This window comes from Sebastes fasciatus, chromosome 19, assembly GCF_043250625.1.
Source record: "Sebastes fasciatus isolate fSebFas1 chromosome 19, fSebFas1.pri, whole genome shotgun sequence".
In the NCBI taxonomy this organism is placed as follows: domain Eukaryota; kingdom Metazoa; phylum Chordata; class Actinopteri; order Perciformes; family Sebastidae; genus Sebastes; species Sebastes fasciatus.
Window position 1 is genome coordinate 20178919 of NC_133813.1, and position 23978 is coordinate 20202896.

The 23978-nt window shown below is 40.5% G+C and overlaps 1 protein-coding gene across 2 annotated transcripts in view; it reads left to right on the forward strand.

Moving 5' to 3' along the window:
• The window catches only part of nnt (nicotinamide nucleotide transhydrogenase), a 78179-nt gene that overhangs the window by 22106 nt on the left and 32095 nt on the right, over positions 1 to 23978 (forward strand). The window contains exons 15-22 of one of the 2 annotated variants that reach the window (XM_074617133.1): positions 371 to 604; positions 2652 to 2812; positions 4602 to 4781; positions 5076 to 5235; positions 8333 to 8414; positions 9527 to 9645; positions 10844 to 10959; positions 11867 to 12031. In XM_074617133.1, coding sequence (XP_074473234.1) covers positions 371 to 604; positions 2652 to 2812; positions 4602 to 4781; positions 5076 to 5235; positions 8333 to 8414; positions 9527 to 9645; positions 10844 to 10959; positions 11867 to 12016 — 1202 coding nt within the window. In that variant the 3' untranslated portion in view covers positions 12017 to 12031. Of the gene's footprint in view, positions 1 to 370; positions 605 to 2651; positions 2813 to 4601; positions 4782 to 5075; positions 5236 to 8332; positions 8415 to 9526; positions 9646 to 10843; positions 10960 to 11866; positions 14469 to 23978 lie in introns of those variants that run through there. The other variant, XM_074617132.1, reaches the window with a different exon arrangement.

Here is a 23978-nt window from a genome sequence, read left to right on the forward strand (position 1 = left end):
TTCTCTCGCTCATTCGGGACAGTTTGATCATTTAAATGCTAATTATTCCAGTAACAAAGCGGAAACCCAGACTAAACTATCCAAGCAGACAGTAATGCTCTTTTCCAGATACGGCAACATTACAACAGGCGTCCTGCAGTACACACACACACACACACACACACAAAGTGTTGACCCACTCACAAACATGGAATTTCCCCAAACAGGCCTCATCAGCAACACCTGGTTCCTCAGATGGACCCATTTCCCAGCAGTGCTCTGAGTGTGTGTGTGTGCACGTGCTTGTGATTTGCATGTTATTAGCGTGTGGGTCTTTCAGGGCCACTGCACTTTATTTATGCGTTATCTCTCTTGTATCTCTCCCCTTTAGGCCTGGCCATTGCTAGGAAGATCGAGATCACTGACCTGCCCCAGCTGGTGGCTGCCTTCCACAGCTTGGTGGGCATGGCCGCCGTGCTCACCTGCGTGGCCGAATACATGATCGAGTACCCCCACTTCGCCACAGACCCCGCAGCCAACCTCACCAAGATAGTCGCCTACATCGGCACCTACATTGGTGGAATCACTTTCAGTGGCTCTTTGGTGGCATATGGCAAACTGCAAGGTGAGAGAAGCACAGTCGTGTATATATATATACTTAAAGGAACAGTGTGTAACATTTCGGGGGATCTATTAGCAGAAATGAAATATAATATTCAGAACTTTGTTTTCATTCGTGTATAATCACCTGAAACTAAGAATCTAGCTTAGAATGAGCCCTTCATATCTACATAGGGAGCGGGTCATCTTCACTGAATCCGCCATGTTGCTCCGTGTTTCTACGGTAGCACAGAACGGACAAACCGAACACTGGCTCTAGAGAGAGCCTTTCACGTTTTTACGTTACCTAAAGGCCACCGTAGTTCTCCGACACGCTTGTGAAACTGCAAACTGCTGTAACATGAGCCGCAGAGTGCAAAACCGTGGTACTGCCAACCATCCATTCCTAAAGTTATTAAGGTAAGGATGGCATCTGAGCGAGGCAACCCATTGCCACGGTTTTGCATTCGGCGGCTCATGTTAATAGTCACAGTCTTGGAAAGGGAGGCGTGAGCGGAGGGGTTGCAATCTGTAACCACACCACTAGATGCCGCCCAATCTTACACACTGTACCTTTAATGTTCCCTGCAGAGCAAACATTTACATTTCCAGTGTGCTAATGCACAAACAGAACTTGCATTAATGCTTTTATGGTATTAAAAAGTGCATTCATCACACAGTTGATGACATAGGTAGACAAAGAGAAAGTCTAAACTGCATATCGAATGTAACCCATCATGTGTTTGGTATTTGACGCCTTATCGGAGTTACTTTGCATGATACACATTGGAAAAAATGTTGTTGGCTCCAGAAATATCTATCTCTCTTCTTCTCTTTGTTATATTTGTGTTTTTGGAAACCAATTTTTTTTATGTTACTGTATGCATCCTTATGATATGATTTTAGAAATGACCATTTTATTTTATTCCATTTTATTTGCAACTGCTTAGTCATTTCATTACCTAAGTAATTGTTAACATCAATTTCTAGGGGTGGAAAAAAAAATTGATACAGCATAGTATTGTGATATTTTTTCGTGTCAATATTATATTGATACACAGATTTCAAATATCAATCTTATTTAAACTATTAACATCTTAACAATTCGACGGCCACTATTCTGTCTTTCAGAGGTTGTAGTGGGCTCAGTCTTATATCTAGAGTGAAGATACTGTTATCATATGAAACTACAAAACCTAAGGAATTAATTGGTACCAAACATGTCATGTTAGCTTGTCGGGAAAACCACAAAATAACGCACCAAAAGTTACGCTACATTTTAGTTAGGACAAACTGGCATGGCCATTTTCAAAGGGGTCCCTTGACCTCTGACCTCAAGATATGTGAATGAAAACTCTTTGATGAACTAAACTGTATCTTATTAGATAAAACGGATGTTGATAAAGTGCATAATTTGCAGTTGAAAAAAAGATAATAAATCGCATCTTATTGCATTACTCAGCATATCGTCTAAAATCACAATAATATCGTATCATGGGGCCTCTGGTGATTCCCACCCCTATCAATTTGCTGTAATCCTTTGATTCTTTGTCCGTAACCACCAGTTCTGTGAGCTGTACATCTTATTGCACTTTCATATTTAGGGGTAATGAAAAGGAACATATTGCGTTTATTGATGTGAATGAAAATCACTCAAAACAGGATTAATAGTAAATATTTTTTTATGTCCGCTTGGCCGTGCTGTAGTTATCAACAAGAGAAGGTCTGATACGCACTGCTGCCTGCTGTGAAGGGGAAAGAGGGAAAAAAAAGAGTTCATGGGGTTCATGTGCTGGCACCAGTCCTAGCAGCCACACTGTAATTTTCATGTTGACTGCAAGTGTTTCATGACGGCAAATTATGCATGAACATGACATTCAGTTAATGACAAGTCTCAAGTGGTTGCTGCTGAAGGATAAATGAAACGCTACACAAGTTCCTTTTTCCACTGTTTTGATTTACGTCTTTCTAAAAACAAGTTCACAGTTTATTGATGTATAAATACAAGTGTTGTTATTGGTGGTGTTTTCTTATAAATTCTCAGTTAAATCCTCCCTCTTTTCTCCATGCAGGCGTTTTGAGCAGCGCTCCCCTGATGCTCCCTGGTCGTCACGCTCTCAACGGCACTCTGATGGCAGCCAGTATTGGTGGGATGATTCCCTACATGCTGGATCCCAGTTTCACCACAGGCATCACCTGTCTGGGATCTGTCTCTGCTCTCTCCGCTGTCATGGTATGGCGTGCGTGTGTGTGTTTCTAAAGTCTGTTTTTTGCACTCAGTGAGGCCCAGCAGTAGAAAAATCTGCACCTAAATATTGCAGATTGAAATTTTCTTCCAAGCTGATCGACAGAATATGATAAAAGATTTCAGTAAACACCAGGAATGGGGAAAAAGCATAAAAGAGTCAAAAATGATGCTCGAAGACAGACTCGGATTTACTTAATATGCAAAGGAAAATACTGCAAAGGATTTGCCTCTTGCAAAGGTAACAGTAGCTGTCCAGACATTTAGTCAGAGTTGAGCAGTTAATAGTCAGAGCTGTTAATAGTCTGGCAGCGATTGTGGCAAACAGGCTTAAGTTTGTAAAACTGCAAGGTTCCTGTTTGTGTTCGACTCATTATGTTGGTCTCCACCATTAAGTCTTGCTTAACTTTTGAAAATGTGCCACAGAGTTTGTCAGAGACAAAGATGTCCATGGTCATATTATTACACGGCTTTGTTGAATACTCCATTGGTAAATTATGGCGTTCTACGGTCTGTTCTTTATAGCAGATTGCTGCTATATATAACAGACCGTTGCTATGGATGCGGTTCTGATGTCAGACTCTGGAGGACCGTTTTTGTGTTATTGATTTCTTAAGTAAGTAGCCGTGTAATGAGCGGGATAATGTACAGCTAGCGGGTCATTGTTGTGAAATCAACCCATGCAGGCTGCAGTGTCATTCTGTCGCAGTCTTACATCGCCCTGAAGGGGTTTATTTCACTACAATGACCGGCTCGCTGTACATTATCTCTTACATAATACTAATAGTAGTCTGTTGCATATGAACTTCACCTTTCAACTTTATTTCTCCCTGAAGGGCAATTGCATCAACGAATGCATCACTCCTCCATGAGTGGCAAAACATTTAAGAATAAACTGCAACAAACCAGAAACGGTTTATTCATCGCTGAGTTAATGAGGAAATTTTAGTTCTGCATTTTGTTATATTTCTACAGTAGGTTATTGTAATTAATCTGTAGGAGAAAAAAAAACATTTTTAAGTTTATTCATTTCATCATAAAAAGAAAATATAAAATTTACTCTGCATATACAGTAGCAGTCAAATGGCCCTTGATCATGACATTTACTCTGTGAAACATCTGGAAAGTGATACATTTTGTGGAATTATGCTGGAATCATGCTGGAATTATCAGCGTGCACTAATGTAACTACTGTAAAAAGAAAAGAAATGTGTATATACAGTGACATTTTACAATTTCCGCATTTTTTTGCTTGCTTTGCATATTTTTGTGTTGCTGGGAAAATAAACAACTGGAGTCAGTCCCAGAAAGAGTGAGCACAGCATCCCTAGAGACGTTAGATGGATATCATTTCAGTGATGCACAAATTAGTTCAAAATAGCTGATCCGTAATCAGTCGTTAAAGTACAGTATTGTGCATGTGTGTGTTCCTAAAAATAAACCTACAGTCAACAAGAACACCTCTGTGCGCATTGAAAAGATGTACACACACTCCTGGGTCTCACTGCTGCTACAACAGTTGGCCACTGTTAAACAAAAACTGCCCAGATGTTTTCCCTCATGATGAAGAGAAATGGTTATGTGAGTTTTTTTTTTTTTTTTTTTTTAAATACATCCTAGTGGGGTTCAATCAGTACATCACTAAGCTAGCTAGTTCCAGTTGTTATGGATCACCTTTCCTCTTTTGTAGCTGGTCCTCACATCTGCTGTGGCGTTCACGGTATTAAACGGCTAATCTGATGAAGCTCCTCTCCTGTTTTCTTCTTCTCTCCTTCAGGGTGTGACCTTGACAGCAGCTATCGGAGGCGCTGACATGCCGGTGGTCATCACCGTGCTGAACAGTTACTCAGGTTGGGCGCTGTGTGCCGAGGGCTTCCTGCTCAACAACAACCTGCTGACCATCGTCGGAGCTCTCATCGGGTCGTCTGGAGCCATTCTGTCATACATTATGTGTGTGGTGAGTGGAGCGCAGTCTCAGTTTAAACAGCAAACATGCATCGTCGTGCTGCTGCCTTGAGATCAGCCCAGTTTCGTGTGGTTGTTCCTCTCCCGTCCACCAGGAGGGACTCTAACTTTATCATAGTGGAGTCCCTGTTGGGAATACAAATTTCAGGTCACAAATGTGTGTTTTTGAGGAATTTTACTTTTTAATATTTCCTCTGATTGCTGTATCTTGCTGTACACTGTCAATAAAGTGAAAGCAAAAGGTAATATAATCATAAAAAAGGGAAATATCTTACTCCCATTTCAGGCCATGAATCGATCACTGGCTAACGTGATCTTGGGAGGCTTCGGCACGTCCTCCACCGGCACAGGAAAGCCCATGGAGATCACGGGCACACACACTGAGGTCAACGTGGATCAGACCGTAGACATGATTAAAGACTCCCAGAGCATAATCATCACTCCAGGTAACACACACACACACACACACACAAGCATGCACACACACCCCTACACACACACTTCAGCAGGTCTCGTACGTGAGTGGAAAAACATGGTACTTTGACTTTGCCAGTCACTTTTTTTTTTTTCAGCATTAGCGAAGTGTGTGTTCTGTTTATTTAACCTCGTCTTGACCCATGTTACATCACCATTTTGCTAGGCTAATTGACAAGTCATGGTAGAGTGGCCACACACACACACATACTCTTAGGTTTCTGTGTGGTCGTCAGTCCCAGGTAAATAGACATTCTACAGTGCAGCGCATATATATGCAAGGTCAAGGGAAAATGAGATGGAATGAGGGTATTCTGGGTTTATGTTGACAATTCAAACACTACGTTCAAAATTGGCTCAGAAGTTCCTTTTTCAGGGGGTTAGAGCGCGGGGTCCAACCTCTGTTCCAGGTACATGCTTTTTCTCTGTTTCACATGTTTTCAATATTTGACTATAAATACGTGTCTGAATCTCCCTCTTGGACTATTGCGAAGGTGCTGCTATCCTAAAACCATCATTGTGTGGCCCGGTGACGTTTCAGTCCTCTCGCCAGACTGTTCCAAAGAGTTGTTTCACTCACGTGGGTACATGTAAACACAGACTAACGGCATCCAGCCTGCAAATTGGTGATTCCAGTCACAGTGCTAAGTGCCTATATACAAAAAAAACAACTCTTCAGAGGACACCTCTGCAATTTACAAGAATTAAAGTGGTTACATGGTTGAGACGGGAATCCAAGTGGAGAAGTGATCCATGTAGATTAAACCATTTTTTTTTTCTTGCTTTTTTGAGACCAAATAGAAGACAAAGAGGAACACGTTTGACAGCTGAAACTAAAAGCAGGCCAAAACATTTTTAGTTGGAAGGAGTGGGAGAAATGAAAGGGCGGAACTGAGAATTTTTTTTTTTATCTTTTACTCAAAAGGTTCTCCAAACAATACCACATCAAGACGAGACGAATAATAAAATGCCAGACATTTCTTTCGAAGATTATAGAAAGACCTCAACAAGTGAAATATGAGGATTCGAGTAGAAACAAATCACAATAGAACCAGTCAGTCATTTTATGACTCGAGTGATTCGAAAGACATCGGTCAGTTACCCAGCCAGTACAGAGATATTTCTCTCTGCGGTTGCAACGTTGGTGCAAAGACATCGATTAAAATTACATACCAAGTAGTTAATATATCACATCAGCTGATGTATCATTTTTTTAGACCATCCAAATGCGTAATCCTTCTCTCCACACTTCAGTCAGACTAGTATTGTTACACCCAACACCGGCTTTCACTCAGCCCCCTTGTTCCCATGTTGACCAGTCTCCCTAATTGGAGCCGTCACAGCCACTTTGCCTGATTGACATCTGTGGAAACGGTTACGACTCTGCCTGATAAACATAAGTGTTTTTCTGGCTTCGTCTGGCCCATCTCCGCATGGCCCGGGTCCACTTGTTTTTCTTATAGGAGAAACTCCAGAGAGAATATTGGAAGCACAAGGAATGACAGAAAAAAAAAAGTTTAAAAAAAAGTCAACTATGTCTCTTGTATAGTTTTTTTTTTTCTTCCTGTCTCTGTGCTGAATTTGAAACCTTGTCATTTTGACTGGTGTGATGTAACGAGACAGATTCTGACTGGTTGTTGTGACAAGGCTAGTAAACACCACTGGACCGTTTGACGTCTGTTTGTGTGTGTGACGGGGTGATAAAAATCAAGTCCCACACTCCAGCAATATTAAACATGAAAGAGGTCCGAGGCCTGGAGAGAAAAACATAGACTGTGTATTGAATTCAATGCCAGCTCTCTACTAAAAGGCAAGTAACATTATTATCGGATTATTTATTTTTATATATATATAATCTAAATATACATTTTTAAATGCATTATTCAACACAATAATTTAAATGTGAAAACAATGATGCATTTAACATCTTTTTTTTATTCAGTTTGGCTCTCCTAAATTCCCTCTGCTTAAACAGCCCGGGATAAAACCTTTTAACAAAATAAGTATTTTTGTGCGTACCAAGATGTACTGTAACTAATGAATGTGCCTACTAATAAAATGATGATCTTCTAATAATCAAACAATGTAAACACCCATAAAGAAAGTTAGCTGGTCATTTAAATATGCTTCAACAGTCTGTAACAGCGTCATTAAAGTGAGTGGAATAAATGTTCTTATTGGAAGAAGTTATATTTATTTTTAAATACTTTTTCATATATTTATAAATGATCAAACGACTGGATTGAGATCGTTAAAAGGCCTGATTTGGCTGGCCCACGTGCCGCCAATTGAATAGGCCTGATTTAAAGTTTCACAGTTACAGAAAATGTTTAATTGAAATAAATATATATATTTGAGAAGTACTTTTTTGTCTTATCTATCATTCAATCTTATCCTAACCCTTCCCACAGACGACTGTGTTTATGTTTGTATAAGTGTTGCTTATCACATAGTTTGGACTTGTATTTATTTAATGTGCTTGCTCCCTCTGTGCTGTTGAGAACTTTACCCCATCTCTGGGTTGGTAAAGGTTAGTAGGGCTGCAACTAACGATTATTTTCATTGTTGATTAATCTGTCCATTATTTTCTTGATTAATCGATTAGTTGTTTGGTCTATAAAATGTCACAAAAAAATCACATCAGTGTTTCCTTAAGCCCAAGATGACGTCCTCAAATGCCTTGTTTTGTCCACAACTCAAATATATTCAGTTTACTGTCATAGAGGAGTAAAGAAACCAGAAAATATTCACATTTAAGAAGCTGGAAACAGAATTTTGACTTTTGTTTCTTAAAAAATTACTCAAACCGATTTTAATCGATTGTCAAAATAGTTGCCGATTAATTTAATAGTTGACAGCAAACGATTAATCGGTTGCTGCTCTAAAGGTTAGTGGAGACTAGAGCTGAAAAAGGTCTTTGAAAGAAGATGCAGACAAATCAGAAAATGTATCTGTATTATCTCAAAACTTTGTCTTGGACAGGTAAATCCTGGCAAAAGTTGTGTCGTCCACACAAGGTTTTAATATCGTCTAATTCTTATCTGTTGTTTTTTTTAATCTCTCTTTCAGGTTATGGACTGTGTGCTGCGAAGGCCCAGTACCCCATCGCTGAGCTGGTGAAGATGCTTCAAGAGGCTGGCAAGCATGTCAGGTAAAAGGGGGTGATAAAACTCATCTACATTTAATGCAGTTCATAAACAGTCAACTGTTGGCTACATAGATATAGATAGAAACAGTATAGATGGAGGTACATGTAGATGTAAGGAGGGAAGGGAAACAATTTTTCCCCAGTACAAGATGTAACCTGAGCCATGAAGGACAGAAAAGAGGAGTTGTGGTTTGGGGCTTGATGACAAGAAGATGGGACAGGAGAGATAGGAAGAGACCTGTGTGCGAAGAAAGAATGAGGGAAAAATAGGAAATGCGAAAGAGAGGAGAGGAAGGACAAGGTACAGCGGAAGCATGTGTAATTGTCCTGCCTCAGTCGTTTGATCCTGGCTGTTGCAGCTGCTGCTACTTAGAGCATTTGTACTTGATTAGAGGAAAGTGGGTGGTCAGAAAAAAAACCTTTACCCCGATCTCTTACACTCCTATTTTTCGCTGTTCTATATTATAACGCATTCGTTTGAATTGTTGTCTTCTTACTCTTCATATCTGTCTGCTTAATCCCTCTACACCTCTCCCCTTAGTCTGAATGAACCATATGCCGTTTTATTCCTCTTCCTATACACTACAGTACGATGTTTGGAAGCACAACACACCAAAGACCAAAGTCTTTGCATCTTCCCACTGTTTTCTAATGCATGTAGACCGTACGGGATTACATGAAGAGCAGAAAATGACTTTTTCAAACGGCAGCCACAGTCGCTAATAGATCCCAGAGCCCGACAGGCCATCTGCGCTCTGAATCCGCCTAAACTCGCCCAACAAATAGAAAATAAATCTCGCAAATGGTGGTCGATCAGAGAGAGCTAGCCGCCGGAATTCAGTGGCTGGTGTTAATTTCCTACCCTGATTACATGACATGGCTAATTGAGTTTGAGAGCTATGTAAACCCAGTCACACACATGCACTCAACAAATAATACATAGTGGAGGATTGCAGTGGGAAGCGTGTGTGCAACCAGACTATAATCACAAACGTCTCAACTGCACGACATCACTCATTTTTATCCCATCTCCCCAGGTTATAGTGGATGGTGGTCAATAACCAAGTCTATAGAGGAGGGACTGTTAAAGTACTCATTAAACTTTGTTGTCACAGGTTTGGTATCCACCCCGTGGCCGGCCGTATGCCCGGTCAACTCAACGTGCTGTTGGCTGAAGCTGGCGTCCCGTATGATATTGTCCTGGAAATGGACGAGATTAATGAAGACTTCCCTGGTAAGATCCAGTCTTTTTTTTTGTCTGTTACGTACTGCACCTTCATGAATTACAAAACTGATTCATCCAGAATTAATTGTGGCCCAACATGTTTGATTCTGCTGCAGCTTTTTAGAGAGTTTTTAGAGAGTTGTCAGGGAAGGCAGTCGTCATTTGAATATATGGTGTTAAAGGATAGGAAAGTGTAACATTTAGGGGATCTATTGGCAGAAATGGAATATAATATTCATAGTATCGCTGTGTTTTCATTACCTTAGAATGAGCCGTTTATATCTACATACAGAGCGGGTCCTTTACACGGAGCCGGCCACCATGTTTCTACAGTAGCCCAGAACGGACAAACCAAACACTGGCTCCAGATAGGGCCTTTCATGTTTTTTTTGCGTCAAGTCGGCCACCGTAGTTTTCCTACGCGCTTGGCACACGGGAGAAGTTTCAGTTGGTTGCAACATCCCTGCTAGATGCCACCAAATCCTCCACACTGCACCTTTTTAATGGAATAATTTGACTTTTTATGAAATACACTTATTGGCTTTCTTGCTGAGAGTTAGATGAGAAGACTCTTGCTCTCATGTTTGTATAAATATGAAGCTAGAGTAGTTGTGGTTTTATGGGAAGTCAGGTGGTGGAATTATTTCTTCCTGGAGTCTCCGCTGGTTGCCTGACAAACTTGCAGAGCAGCCCGACCGCACGATAAGGCGTGTGAATGACACGATAATAAAACAAAGGCAAAAGCGTGCAATAAAAACGCCCCTCTTGCTTTAGGCGTGTCATTTTCACACCATGTAGTCTATACTGACTGCAGTGTAAATGCATCTGCGTAAATATGCTACGCTCTGAGCTAATGATGTAGTATGAAAAGGGAGAAAGACTGCTTATGGCGGGCGGGAGGGGAGGGGAGGTGGATGTGTGCAACAAACACATGACTTTCAACCAGGAGACCGGTTTTTGAGACCAGTGTTTTGTTTTGTGTTAGTGGTGTTTGATACGCTATCCTCTGGTGTACAGGGGGGTCTATTACACGCTTTGGCGTGATATCGGGTTGCACAGTGACAACAAGACTACAGTGATCTAACTTGAGTTGATAAGCGAAAGACTGGATAGGATATAACATCGTGGAGATAATAAATCCAGTAAACTTCATGTTAAAAGGATCGAGATATGTTTTTTGATATTAATTTGTCGTGTGTCCAATCAGAAACGGACCTTGTCCTGGTGATCGGAGCCAATGACACAGTAAACTCAGCCTCCCAGGAAGATCCCAACTCTATCATTGCTGGTATGCCGGTGCTGGAGGTCTGGAAGTCTAAGCAGGTGAGACATCTGGTGCATGCATGTGTGATAATGAGGTTGTCCTGAAGCCCAAAAAGATAAAGAGGAATGGAGGATTTTACAACAACGGGACTGCTTTTTATCGCCACAACTGAATGTTGGAGTCCACACCCGTAGAGGGGCCTCCATTTGAAGACACACACACACTCAGGCTCACATGCATAGACACAGATTGTTACAGTTCCAGGTGCGGTCCCATCCTGATCCCATTAGTGGCGACTGTGTCGCTGTGGAATGACGACATTCGGAGCATCCCGCTGGCACCATTCCGAGATCTGGGATTTTATACGGCGCTCCCACTTGTTTCCACACACACTTTCCCCCGGGGAAATCAAAGAGGACATTCTACCTAACCACACACACACACTCGTATGGACGCACACAGAGACGCACATACAGGTGCACAGATTAAAAAACAAGACAAAAATGTGGGTTCCCACAAAAAAATATCACAAAAATGCTTTTAAAAAGCCATTCATAAGTGCCCAATTATGCATGCATGAGTCATATGAGAACACACATAAACTACTTTTAGACTTGATGAGTCAAACTACAGTAAAATACATCTTTATTGAATTAATGTTGTCCAAAACAAACTATGAAGGCATTTCAGGTTCTAATATAATTAGGTCTACTGATTGACGCACAGTGTTTTTAATGACATCAGTGTTGTTAAATATGTTAAGAAAGCAGCTGTTATTAAATTTCAAACATCCCAGCTCTATTTCTAGATAGATCTCTATTTCTTAGAGAATATCAGAGATGGGATTAGAAAATTCAGGCACAGTTTGAAAAAGAATTTGCCTTTTTAAAAGCTTCTTCTCCAGTATTGTCACATGTAATCGTCCAATTAGAGGCTAATGCATGTGTGTCTGTGTTGTGGTTGTAGGTGGTCGTGATGAAACGTTCCCTGGGCGTTGGATACGCAGCTGTCGACAACCCCATCTTCTACAAGCCCAACACCGCGATGTTGCTAGGCGACGCCAAGAAGACTTGTGACGCCCTGCAAGCCAAGGTCCGCGAGTCTCAGAGTCAGTAAGGCGGACACCTCCACAAAAAGAGCACACACGGAGCGAGGAAGGTCGAAGACAATGAGTCACCAAAAAATATCTCCACTTTAAGATGATCTTTGTCCGATTGTGACTATTTGAGCAAAGATAATTTAAAAGTTATTGGCACATCCTTCCTGTCATCTATAAATAAAAGAAATTGTAATGGTTGTAATATGCTTGTGCAGTAGGAGCCAAGCAATGCAGATATTGTAGTTTGTCTATTAGTGCTCCAACTGTGGTACTTAGATACAGATTTACAAGCACGTCTTTTATCTCTAGATATTATAGGAAGGGTATGTCAACAATTTGCATGTGGTAATCTGGCGAGCAAGCAGCTGTGTCATCTTCATTATAGACGCCTATATTAATGTAAAACAATCAGAAATGTAGATGCATTAAGATGTTAGATAATGTTAAATTTCAGTGTTAAGATATTTTAGGAAATAGTCAATAATTGAAAGACAATTTTAGATGAATAGGAATTAAAAAGGAACAAAAGCAGAGATATAAAGAGAAAGAGGTATGACAGACTTGGGCACTAACTAACGTTTTTCCACACCGATAAGAGTTTTCACCCACGTTTTCTTTTATTATCGTAAGGTAATGTGGTGTTCCCTTTATTTTCTCAAATGCTAACGTACGTCGCACCTTCTTTTCCTGTCCAAGTAAAAAGAAAAAAAGCAGAATAGCGCAACATTTTTGTAAAGTTCTTTCAGTTCCAGTTTTATACGGTATTGAGAGATTTTTGTATTTGGTCTAATAATTATCATGAACCTATAAAATCACATTTTAGAAGCCATAGCTTAAAGAAATCTGGTCATGCTATTTGCTTTTTTTCTTTTAACTTATGTGTCTTGTGACCTCCACCTACACTATGCCTCTAGTGCAGCAATCACACACGGACCCAAAAACATTAATAAAGATCCATTCAGACCTCGTCTATCAAGCATTCAATGCAATAAACCAAATGACACCACAGCGGTCATGTAATGCTGGTAAAGACTGCACTATTACAAACACACACACTCTTGTAGCTCTGAAAGCTGAATGGATTTTATGATGTTTTTGAGCCAGGTGCATCACATCATCACCCTGTGTGGTTCTGGTGTTACAGTACATATGATGATGATAGCCTTTACGGTAAAGAAGGGTGTGTTTTTTTTTTTTCAGTGAACGTGGCTCCATCCACTCCGATATTTCTGTGTCCTCATTATTTTTCTAGAGGAAAATGAAGGATCGCTGTTTTGTAAACTAGGGCCAGATGTTAACCTGACTGTTGTGCAAAGAGTCTCAAGCAACATGACGCTTCTAATTCATTCAATTTGTCGCCACATTTCAGAATACATGTTTGTTATTATTAAGCATTTCTTAATTGGAAATGTTCTTTTTATCCTTTGCCATAAATATAAACTTGTGCCATAACGTCCCATTTTTACAATCAATCTGGATAGATTTCACAGCACAAATATAGATGGATTGGTTGCCGTATTAGCACTTCTTGAAAGATCACTGACAAAATGACAGCAGCTCCCACTCTACACCGAACTAACTAATAACTAAAAACACCAGAAAGTCCATCAAGTTAGAATTTTTGACTGAGGTTGGATTGCTTCCTTCCTTTTTATTACTTTACTTTACACAGTTTTCGTGGTCATGATACAGTAGATTAATTAGTTTTCCGGTACACGGTTTGAAGAACATGAGGTGACAGGTTGGCAATCTCCGTTGCTGTTAAAATCTGTACAAGTACAAGTTAGTCGTTCTAGTTTCATCCTGGGACCTGATTACATTGACCATGACAACTATCCTACCTCTCCATAAAACGACCAACACCTTTTCAGAGGACCCTCATCTGACCAATCACCTTTGACTGAATCGACCACAGGGCGTCTTAACGGACCAGTCATTTTCCTTCTTTCACATCTGATTTCAACCAGTCAGCTCTCATGCATCCTAAACCTGACCAATCGCCTTCTGTTTTGTGTTCACATCATGTTTTTAACCATCAGACCTCAGTTTATCGCTGGCTAGTTTACTGTATGTTACGCAAGTGTAGAGCTGCATATGTCATTAGTGCTCATGAGGGGTTATTGTTCTTACATGTCAATTTACACAAACGCAGTCTTTAGGGACTATTAGATTGAGATGTTTGCTTAATATTTGTTGCCATTTTGAGGAAGTCAAATCAAGGAAGCTGGAGAATATTACTAGTTTTGCCAATGTGCCCCCCCCTTATGCCCTTTTTGTCTTCTTAAGGAAAATATTTTTGTAAAGAGGCACCGTATCTGTGCAGAGCAACAATGGGGTTTTGAAGTTGTACAATGTTTCGCCGTGTTATAGGGAGATGAAATGATGAAATGTACTGTGAATGTCTCCCCCCCCCCCCCCCTTTGTTTATCATGGAACAGTTTCATCCCTAATAAACCTGTATTTACACTAGATGTTGCCTGAGGGTCTCATTCCTTCCCAGACACACACTCTTAAAGGTGCTATTGAATTCCCTAAATAATAAACAAGTTGATCTGCGAGGTTTTCCCTGAGGTCTACCACAGCTTTGATGGGAACGCTACCCAATTTTGTACGCCGGGGTTGAAAACTCAAATATTTGCAGCAATTAACCCGGATTAAGGATCATGAGGGGAAGGAGTTTGTATCCACACTCGCACACATGCTTCACCTGTGCAGTGCTGCTTTACACCAAATAATGTAAACACTTTGTGCAAAGAAATCAAAATCTGTCAATCAGCACTTTGATAGTGGAGGTTTCTGAGCCTCAGCAACTGACGGGGCATAAAAGATTAAAAAACTACAATTAGTTAACCAACAATAGACATGTTTGAAACTTTTTTAGGGGGGTACAGGGGGTCTTTAGGGGGAGATAGCAGGTCAACAGTAGATGTCACATAGAAGTGGTGTACATCATCTGAAAGCTGGGAACCAGACGATTAATTTGAGATGCAGCTCAGCACTGTCAAGTTGCTCTAATCATGAATCAGAAATAAACATTATTATTATATAGTATATAAGGGTATAGAACACCATGATAGAAGTATATGATGGCAATTTTCTATTATGTCTCATAATTTGTTGCAGCAATTTTTGGGTTGAAACCATTTGTTACAAAGATTTGGTGCTAAATTTAACCATTTTTTACAACTCGAGAATTAATAATGAGAATTATCAAAAATCCCTCAAATACTACATTAAGACACCAAGACCTTGAACACCATAGAAAAAGCCATGCTGTGATTTGGTATCAAAAACTTTTGATATGAGATTTCTGCAACTTCTGACGAGCAAAGGGGAGACCCGTGGGTACCCATAGAACCCATTTTCATTCACATATCTTGAGGTCAGAGGTCAAGGGACCCCTTTGAAAAACACCATGGCAGTTTTCCCTCGCCAAAATGTACCCTAAATTTTGAGTATTATTTAAGCCCCTTCCTGACAAGCTAATGACAAGCATGACATCATTGGTGGGCTACCAACGCATTCCTTATGTTTTCTAGTTTCATATGATACCAGTATATTCACTCTAGCTTTAAGACTGAGCCCGCTACAGCATCTTAAAGGCAGTCTCAACTGTAGACAAGAAAAAGAAAAAATATGATAAAAGGACAAATACTATGAATGTTTCAGGGAGAAGCTATCTGTAGGAATTGCTGTAGAGCGCCATATTGTTGTTTCCAAATTGTCATCGCACTGAAATGGAAATTAAACACAGCTGAAGAGCTGTCTCAAGATATCAGTATCACTACACTTTTTTTTAAAAAGATACTAAAACTTGTACTTAAACGCAGTCACGATATGCCATTGAAATGAAGACAGGAAGTGGTTTATTTATACCATCGTGCCACCAGTGTCATGCAATGAGCATCTCTTCTAAAAGGAGAAGATACACACGCTGGTTAGGAATGCCACCTTCGCGACCACAAAGTGTCCGTGCATGTGCAACAGAATGGGATCGCATGAGTCCGTCATGAGGGTCGTGACAATGACTGAAATGTAAATATCGGCTTGTGTGACATTTTCACCTACAAGCGGCACTTGATTGCTTTTCATCAGCGGAGAAAGGAACTGGAGGTACTTAGAGAAGGGGAGTGGTACCTGGAGAGATGGAGCAGATATATTTATGAAGACGGGGATTGCATGTGTGTGCGATGAGGGTGGCTTCATCCTGTAACAAGTAGCACTCAGACAGGCTGTTATCTGCTCTCATGGTGGAGGAGATCTGAGGAGAACTGTCAGTCCCACAGCAGAGGAGAGATGCAGCGGTAGTGATAAAAGAACAGGTTGAGAAATCACTTATTTTGTGTGCATCATCTGTCTGAATTGTTCTTGAATGGGAGTAAAAAGTTATTTCATCTACTGTATATCCATAAAGTGTACTTTTAATGATCTACTGTATGCATGTGGAGGGTCTCAGGTGCTGACAAAGGTCATGTATGTCTTAGAGAGTGATAAGTGTGAGAGATACCATGAAGATCCACGGCCTGATAAGACCTGAGGTGACAGCCTCCACAGCTCAAGCTGGTCTATTGTCATACTGCCAGTATTTACCCAGAGTGCTGAAGGATAGCCAGCATGTTCCAGCCACAATACGCCTCCATCCCTCCTCCCTGCAGGGATAGAGAAAAAAACAGTTTGTTTTGCCTGGCCTTGCATGCAATTTGACGTGGAGGGGATTTAATTATGAGTGAATCTATTTGATGATGAGACGTACTATGTGGAATCCACGTTTGATAAGGTCAGCGAGCGTGCACGCACATGCGTGAGAAGAAAACATGCAGTTGTGGATGAAGTGTTCTGATTGTTTTACTTAAAAAGTGCAAATACCACATCAAAATGTCACTTCAGTATAAGTACAGAAGTGTATTCAGCAATGTACTCCAGTAGAAAAAAGTAGAGAAGTAGTTATCTTCATGCAGAATGTCCGCTTTCAGCATTATGAGGCTCCTATTGACCCCCTTGTTTGAGTTAGACATACAGTTCATTTTAATTCAGGGCCTGTCTGGAGCTGCAAAACATTTGAGCATTGTGATGAAGGTAGCACAGCTTATAGTCTAAGTATATAGTATATAAATCTAATGCAGTGAGGGCCAAAGTGCAAATGTACTACGTAGTATTAGGGCCACATTGAGGGAAAACAAATCTGAGATTTCAAGAATAAAGTCATAACTTTACAAGAAAAAAGTCGTAATATTACGAGAACAAAGTCATAACTTTACGATAAAAAAAGTAATATTTCGAGAATAAAGCCATACTTTATAAGAAAAAGTCGTAATATTTCGAGAATAAAGTCATAACTTTACGAGAAAAAAGTCGTAATATAATGGGAATAATGTCATAACTTTACGAGAAAAAATTCGTAACATTACGAGAATAAAGTTATACCTTTACGAGGAAAAAATAAAATACGTAGAAATTAGTACTTATTCTTAGTCATATTATGACTTGATTCTCATAATTCTACGACTTTTTTCTCGTAAACTTCTGACTTAATTCTCGTAATATTACGACTTTATTCTCGAAATCTCAGATGGGTTTTTTTTCCTCAATGTGGCCATAATACTCCGTCGTACCGTCGTACCATAGACCTACAACAATGATAGATCAAATTAAAAATGTAAACAAAAAAACAGTTATTCATTTTCATTTTAAAAAATCAACAGCGAGCCACTAGAGAGGAGCTTAAGAGCCTCATGTGGCTCCAGAGCAGCAGGTTGCTAACCCCTGAGTTAGGGGGGGAAACACATATCGACTGTAAACAATACTCGAGACAACACCGTGTGGGACACGTTGCAGCCTTTAATACATCCATGGTTGCAGCCTTTAATACATCCGTGGTTGTCGCCTCTTGTACTGGCTGCATCATTAAAACACACCTGGTCGCTAATTGGTTTAAAGCGTCATGGCCCCGCCCACTCTGCAGCTGTTTCCGGTGCTGCTAATTAGGCATTAAGTCAGCAAGTTAATTACTCAGCTGTGAAACTGCGCAACGTAGCGTTTAATGAATAAGCTACCTCGGTTTTTGTCGCTTTATGACGGCTATATAGAGAAATAATGTGCTTCCCACAACAAAGTGAGCGTTTAAGGCAGCAGGTGAGGGAATGAAACGCCACTTCATGTGCAGAGGGAGTCTGCTGGGCTGGTTTCACTAGCTTGGGACCGCCGCCGTCATGGTGACTGCTGCTACTCTTCCTGAAGGCCTTCACTTCACTTCACCTCTAGCTAAGTAAGTACCCATCAAAGCAAAGTCCAGCATGGCACATATAGTCCAGAACTATATTGATCAGCACTTCTCAGACTCCTGGTTCTTATTTACAGACTGCTCCAAAGACCCCGAGACAGGGTGTGTGCAGGTGCAGCAGTTTATATCCAGGTGAGTGAGACCTACATCAAATCCTGTGTCAGTATATACCACAGAACTAATGGCAATATTATTGGCCCTGCAGTTGATAGAGGAGAGGGAAATAAACAACACCGTTATTGCATCTGACAGTTTTTCAGCACTCAAAAGCATAGGATCTGGTAGATCATCAGTCAGAACAGATATCATCAACAAGATAAGATAAGATAAGATATTCCTTTATTAGTCCCGCAGTGGGGAAATGTGCAGAGTACAGCAGCAAAGGGGATAGTGCAAAAAACAAGATGCATCAGCTAACACAGTAAACAAAAAAGAGCTAAACAAAGTGTAACAAAATATGAACCATTTAAATAGAAGTATAAAAAAGGAGCAGTTTTTACAGTATTGACAATAAACAGACTATTAACAAAATTGCACAAGTGGAAAATGATATTGCACAGTGAGAATTACACCTGAGTAGTACTGATAGACAGTTGGTGTACAGTAAAGTGCAGTTCTTGTCAGTTTGTTGTGACAGTTTATGTGGTCTACTGGGAGCACTGCTGGTTGGAGCAATGGAATATTCCTCATAATGTACAGGATGGAAATGAAAGGCACAGTTGCACGATTCCTCTGGGTTCCTGCTCATGTTGGTGTGGAGGGAAATGAGCAACAAGTAGATATTCTGGCCGAGCAAACACTCAGAATTAAGAATATAGATTTACAAGGTCCATTAAGTAAAGCTGAGGCTCTAAGCCATTCATCAGGACATAATATGCACAAACAGTATGGCAGTCCAGTTGGTGGCGGTAATGCAACTCTAAGCTTGTTTGCCAACTGCCAATAAACACCAAAGAAGAAGAAGTAGTAAGTACCCAATTTACTGCTGCTTGTTGTGCCAACGCTGTGTTAACTCTGTGCACTTATCTGCTGTTAATGCTGCTATTGTGAATTTCATTTTTAGTGTGGTTTAAGTTTTCTGTTAGTTGTTGTGTGATGTGTGCATTGAAGCTGTTGACTTCATGAGTACTCATGTTTGAGCAATAGTTTATATATTTGGTTATACATTGTATGGGGCTAGAGAGATTGGTTTTGCCCTCGAGGTTATTGCTGTTGTTTTGAGCGGTTATTGGCTCAGTGTTATGGAGATTTTGGTAACAATGGTATGTTGGCTTGAAACCAAACATGAGTGTTGTTGTTCACATAATCCCTGTATTATTTGCCTCATTGGCTTTTTTCACATTCATATTTTGTCCACACCCTTCAGAAGAAATGTTTTTCTGCCAGCTTGCTTTACTATTCTTAATATGATGATATGCGTGGTCTGTGGTTAATGCTGCTGCTGCTGCTGCACATTCAGTATCAACCTTTTAACCACATAGTGTCAGTGTACTGTTGATAATCTGTTGTTTATTTGCTGATGTTTCAAAAGGAGATTGTCAGCTTTAAGCTAATGATTTGCCATGTAGCTGATTTGTAGTCTGATGCTGCATAACCAGTATGGATCCCAACAAACCAAATGTGGGACAAAGAGTATGTTTATGTGGGACATGTTACCAAGGCGGAGAGGTAGTTTACAATTTTTATATAATGTCTAACTTAAATAATAAACATTTCTATTCTGCCCCTTATTTTTTAGCATCTCTATGCTTTGCCCGAATGCATCCATAGATCGGCACATCTCTTTTTGAGACGCACGTTTTCTTGTGAGACTCGCGCGAACTGTGTCGCTTCATGTCGTATTCCCCCCTGTGTGAAATTGAAAAATAACTCTATAAATCGCCTTCCACCAGCTTATAAATACTTATAAGTAGTTTCACAGTCTTTGTCGTTGCTGCTCTTCCTTTTGCTTGTGGTAGTTTCCATCATATTTTGCCTAAATCTGTATAGCTTGTGACTTTGCGGTGACTCTCAATTTTCTCTGTTGGGCATAGCGTAGCAAAGACGGGTGAAATGTTAACCTGCACTTGACAGCAAACCCGTGATGACAGCCTTCCCTGCTTTCTTCACAGCCATTGGATAAAAGCCATATTTTAGAAAAGCGTCTGTCCTGCAGCGGTTTGACTTTTGAAAAACTACAGCCAAGGAAAATGTGGGACATTGTCTCAATATGTGGGACAAGGGATAAAAATGCCGTGCAGTCCCTCGTAAAGTGGGACACCTGGTCACCCTAATAGTTTTATTAAGTCATAGCCTGGACGCCAAATATCACCTCTGTGCATATTCTGAATTCAATACCCTGAAACTATGGGCAAATGGTGTTTTGAATGCTACAGCAACATCTCGTCTTCTCCCTCACTCACCACTGTAGGAACCACGCTGTTTCCAGTACTTTTAGTTCAAGAAACACATTTTAAATCAGTGCTATGCAGACAGGCTCGAGTCTCTCTGCAGTGTGTTTGATCGTGTGATGAGCGCCAACCTCAGACCCCAAAACTATCTGCAGCTCCAAACCCACAGACCCTAGTTAACTGAGTGTGTGTGTGTTAGAACACATAGCCTTGTGTACATGAAGTAATCCTTGTTGAAAGGCGTGCAGATGAAACTATGTGTGATTGGAGAGACTTGTAGCTGGGTCCCCCGCCACAGATGAAGTATGTGTGTGTGTCAAATCAGGCCAGAGGATTTGTGGCTGTGCTACGGGATGAAACCTCTCCACATGCCTTTTATACCAGGATAAGCATCTGTTTAACAAGTCTTTTTTTTTACCAATTGTCAGTCTGAACATAGTGTAGTTGCTACTAAACTGACAAACAACATTGATGTATACGGCCTGAACTCACCACAGGGGGCATTATTATTAACTCCGGTCCCAAATCAGAGGAATCTGTTCTCATAAACTCCACTTCATAGTCTCATTAAACTGCTCTCATTTACTTGTTTCTAGACTTGAAAATAGCGATTGAGACTGTAAACTCATGTTTACAATGTTTACTGAGGTAATAAATCAAGTGAGAAGTAGGGTCATTTTCTCATAGACTTCTACACAATCAGACTTTTTTTTGCAACCAGTCGTCGCCCCCTGCTGGCTATTAGAAAGAATGCAAGTTTAAGGCACTTCTGCATTGGCTTCACTTTTCAGACCCTGGAGGTTGCTTATCTAATGAAGGTTAGATAAATATAAATACTTTTACCGTCATTAAGTAAGCCACCATCATCTGTTGAGTAAAGGTCATAAACTCTATAGTAATAGGAGCTCCATCATCCTAATCTATCACTGCAGCACTGGTCTTGTTATATCTACAGGTAGAGTGATGGCGTATCATCAGTCTGCGTTACGGACGGTGGACCTCTCAACGAGAGGAATCTCTTTCATCCTCGATCTCGAGCGTGTTCCCCTCCCTTAATGTCTAATCTGATCGTCCTAACAGCTTGTTTGGAGAAACTGTGTTATTGAGCGGTGTTTTAAAAGCCCCCAGACCCAGGCCTCTGGGATACATCGTCCCAACGGACACACACAAACATACACAATGTCTGCCCCAGACTGTCCTCGAGTCGTTTTGACCGTGACAGCCAGAGATAAATGTAGACACACTAACCTGGCCAACGAGCAACACAACTGGCCTCTTTACTGTTCCGTTTCATTGCTGCTCGGGGATGGCTAACGTAAACATCGTGGGAGTGTGTCCTTTTAAGCTGCTTTTATTGTCCAGCTGCTTCTCAACCTCTGGATGTAAATTGTTGAGAGGTTGGGATGGAAGGATGAGAGGAGAGGGGGGAATTAGGCGGGGGTGAAAAGAGGTGAGGGCGGTGGTTAATGTAGTGGTAAGAAGTGAGGGGATGGGATATCCTCTGAAGTAAGAGCAGGAATCATTTAGAGTGGTTTTCTCTCCGTGTGCATCTGTATGTTTGTGCACGTGTCATTAAAGCAGAGGCATCACAAAGTTCAGAGAAACAAAATGTTTATTGAAACATCTTCCCAGACCACTCCGCATCAGTTTGTTATTGTCTTGTGGCTAGGGGAGAGTTGTTGGAGCAAAAAAAGTAATGCGAAAAGAAACAAATTGTATTTACTCTGGAAACCCAACCTATGCAAATGAAGGGGGAATCACACTACGAGGCTTTGAAGCTGATGGAGCCTCACTGTTGGCTGTCAGACACAAACACTGGGATGGAAATCCTTGAAAATATGTCTGCTATGCAGCTGTGGTGTCTGATATTTATTTGTTGTGCTCACAAGTTGTCATCATAATAGATTGTCTTGCCTTGACAGAGCATACATTACTTATTTTCCCATGCTTCCCACTTGACATGCACAGTATATACTTAATGTATTGAAATAGTTGACGGTTGTTGTCTTTTCTATTTTAGTTGGGTATTTATATTCCACTCTGTTCTGGTCTGGATCTGTCCGTTTTGTCGGATGCTGTGGTTCTCTCTTGCACTCCCAGTGACGGCAACAAAAATTAAATGAACGATAATTGATAAGAGGCCTTGCATAGCTTTTTACTCAATGTTTAGACTTGTGTCTTGTATGAAGTTTCCCATTTAGTGACAGTTAAACTAAAAAAAAAGCTGGCAGGTGAGAGACATTTTGTTGGACGATTCTTGCATTTTATTGCTCTGTCCAAATATAAATGTGTTTCTTGTGTGTAACCAGAGTGTACATGGATCTGTGCTGTGTGATAAAATGTTTCCTACAGCCTGTAGAGTGATCTGGAAAAGAAAGCAGCTATTATTGCGGTCTCATATACAGTAGCTATCCTAGAAGCTGTTGTAGATGTGCTAATAGATACATCGATTCAACGATCAAATATCATTGATGCAAAGTGAAAACATCATCTTTAAGATACGCCTTTACTTTGAAATTCCCATGGCACGTCTGTGTCACCATTTCCATCCTTTCTACAGAGCCCAGCAATGAAATTGTCAAATCACATTTTAGTTGCTTTTTGCGAGTTTATATACATGTAACTGGTTGTGTTAAACGGGTATATGATATTGTCTAATATCGATCACAGGCCCCTGAATTGAATGGAATCGAAATCCAATTGTGGAGGACTTTGTAATATCAGCAAGTACAGAATCATATTGTTGTCCAAAGAATGGATATAATATCTTATTGTGATGAAACTTGTGATTTACACCCCTATTAACTGTTGTGTGAGGTATGCACTGTAGGTATCTTCTATGCTGTTGACTAAAGGTAAATAGATTTATTCTGTACACAAGAAGTAAGACATTAGCAAGGTGGATTTGTAGTTCATGTGTTAATATTTGTCAAACTTTCTTTGGTTTTTGTTTCACGTGAGAAAGCATACACTCTTTTTATATTCATCGCAGGGTTTCCTCCAGAAAAGTCGTTAGGACCGGCAGCCAAGTGTGATGCTCTCTTTCTTGCTTTCTCTCGACCGCAAACACCGACACTTGCTAACGTCATGTGTTCGTGTAGATACAGAAAGATGGGTTGAGTAATAGCTGCTGTGGTCCATCTGGACTTTGTTCATTTATGTTTGAATGTTTATTGATCCTGAATGATCTGATGCCAAGTCACCACACAGTCATATACTGTATCATACTGTAGATTTATATCTGCTTACACAGATGCACGTATACACTCGGTGGCTGTTCTATCAACAGGACACTGTATTGCACAGTAA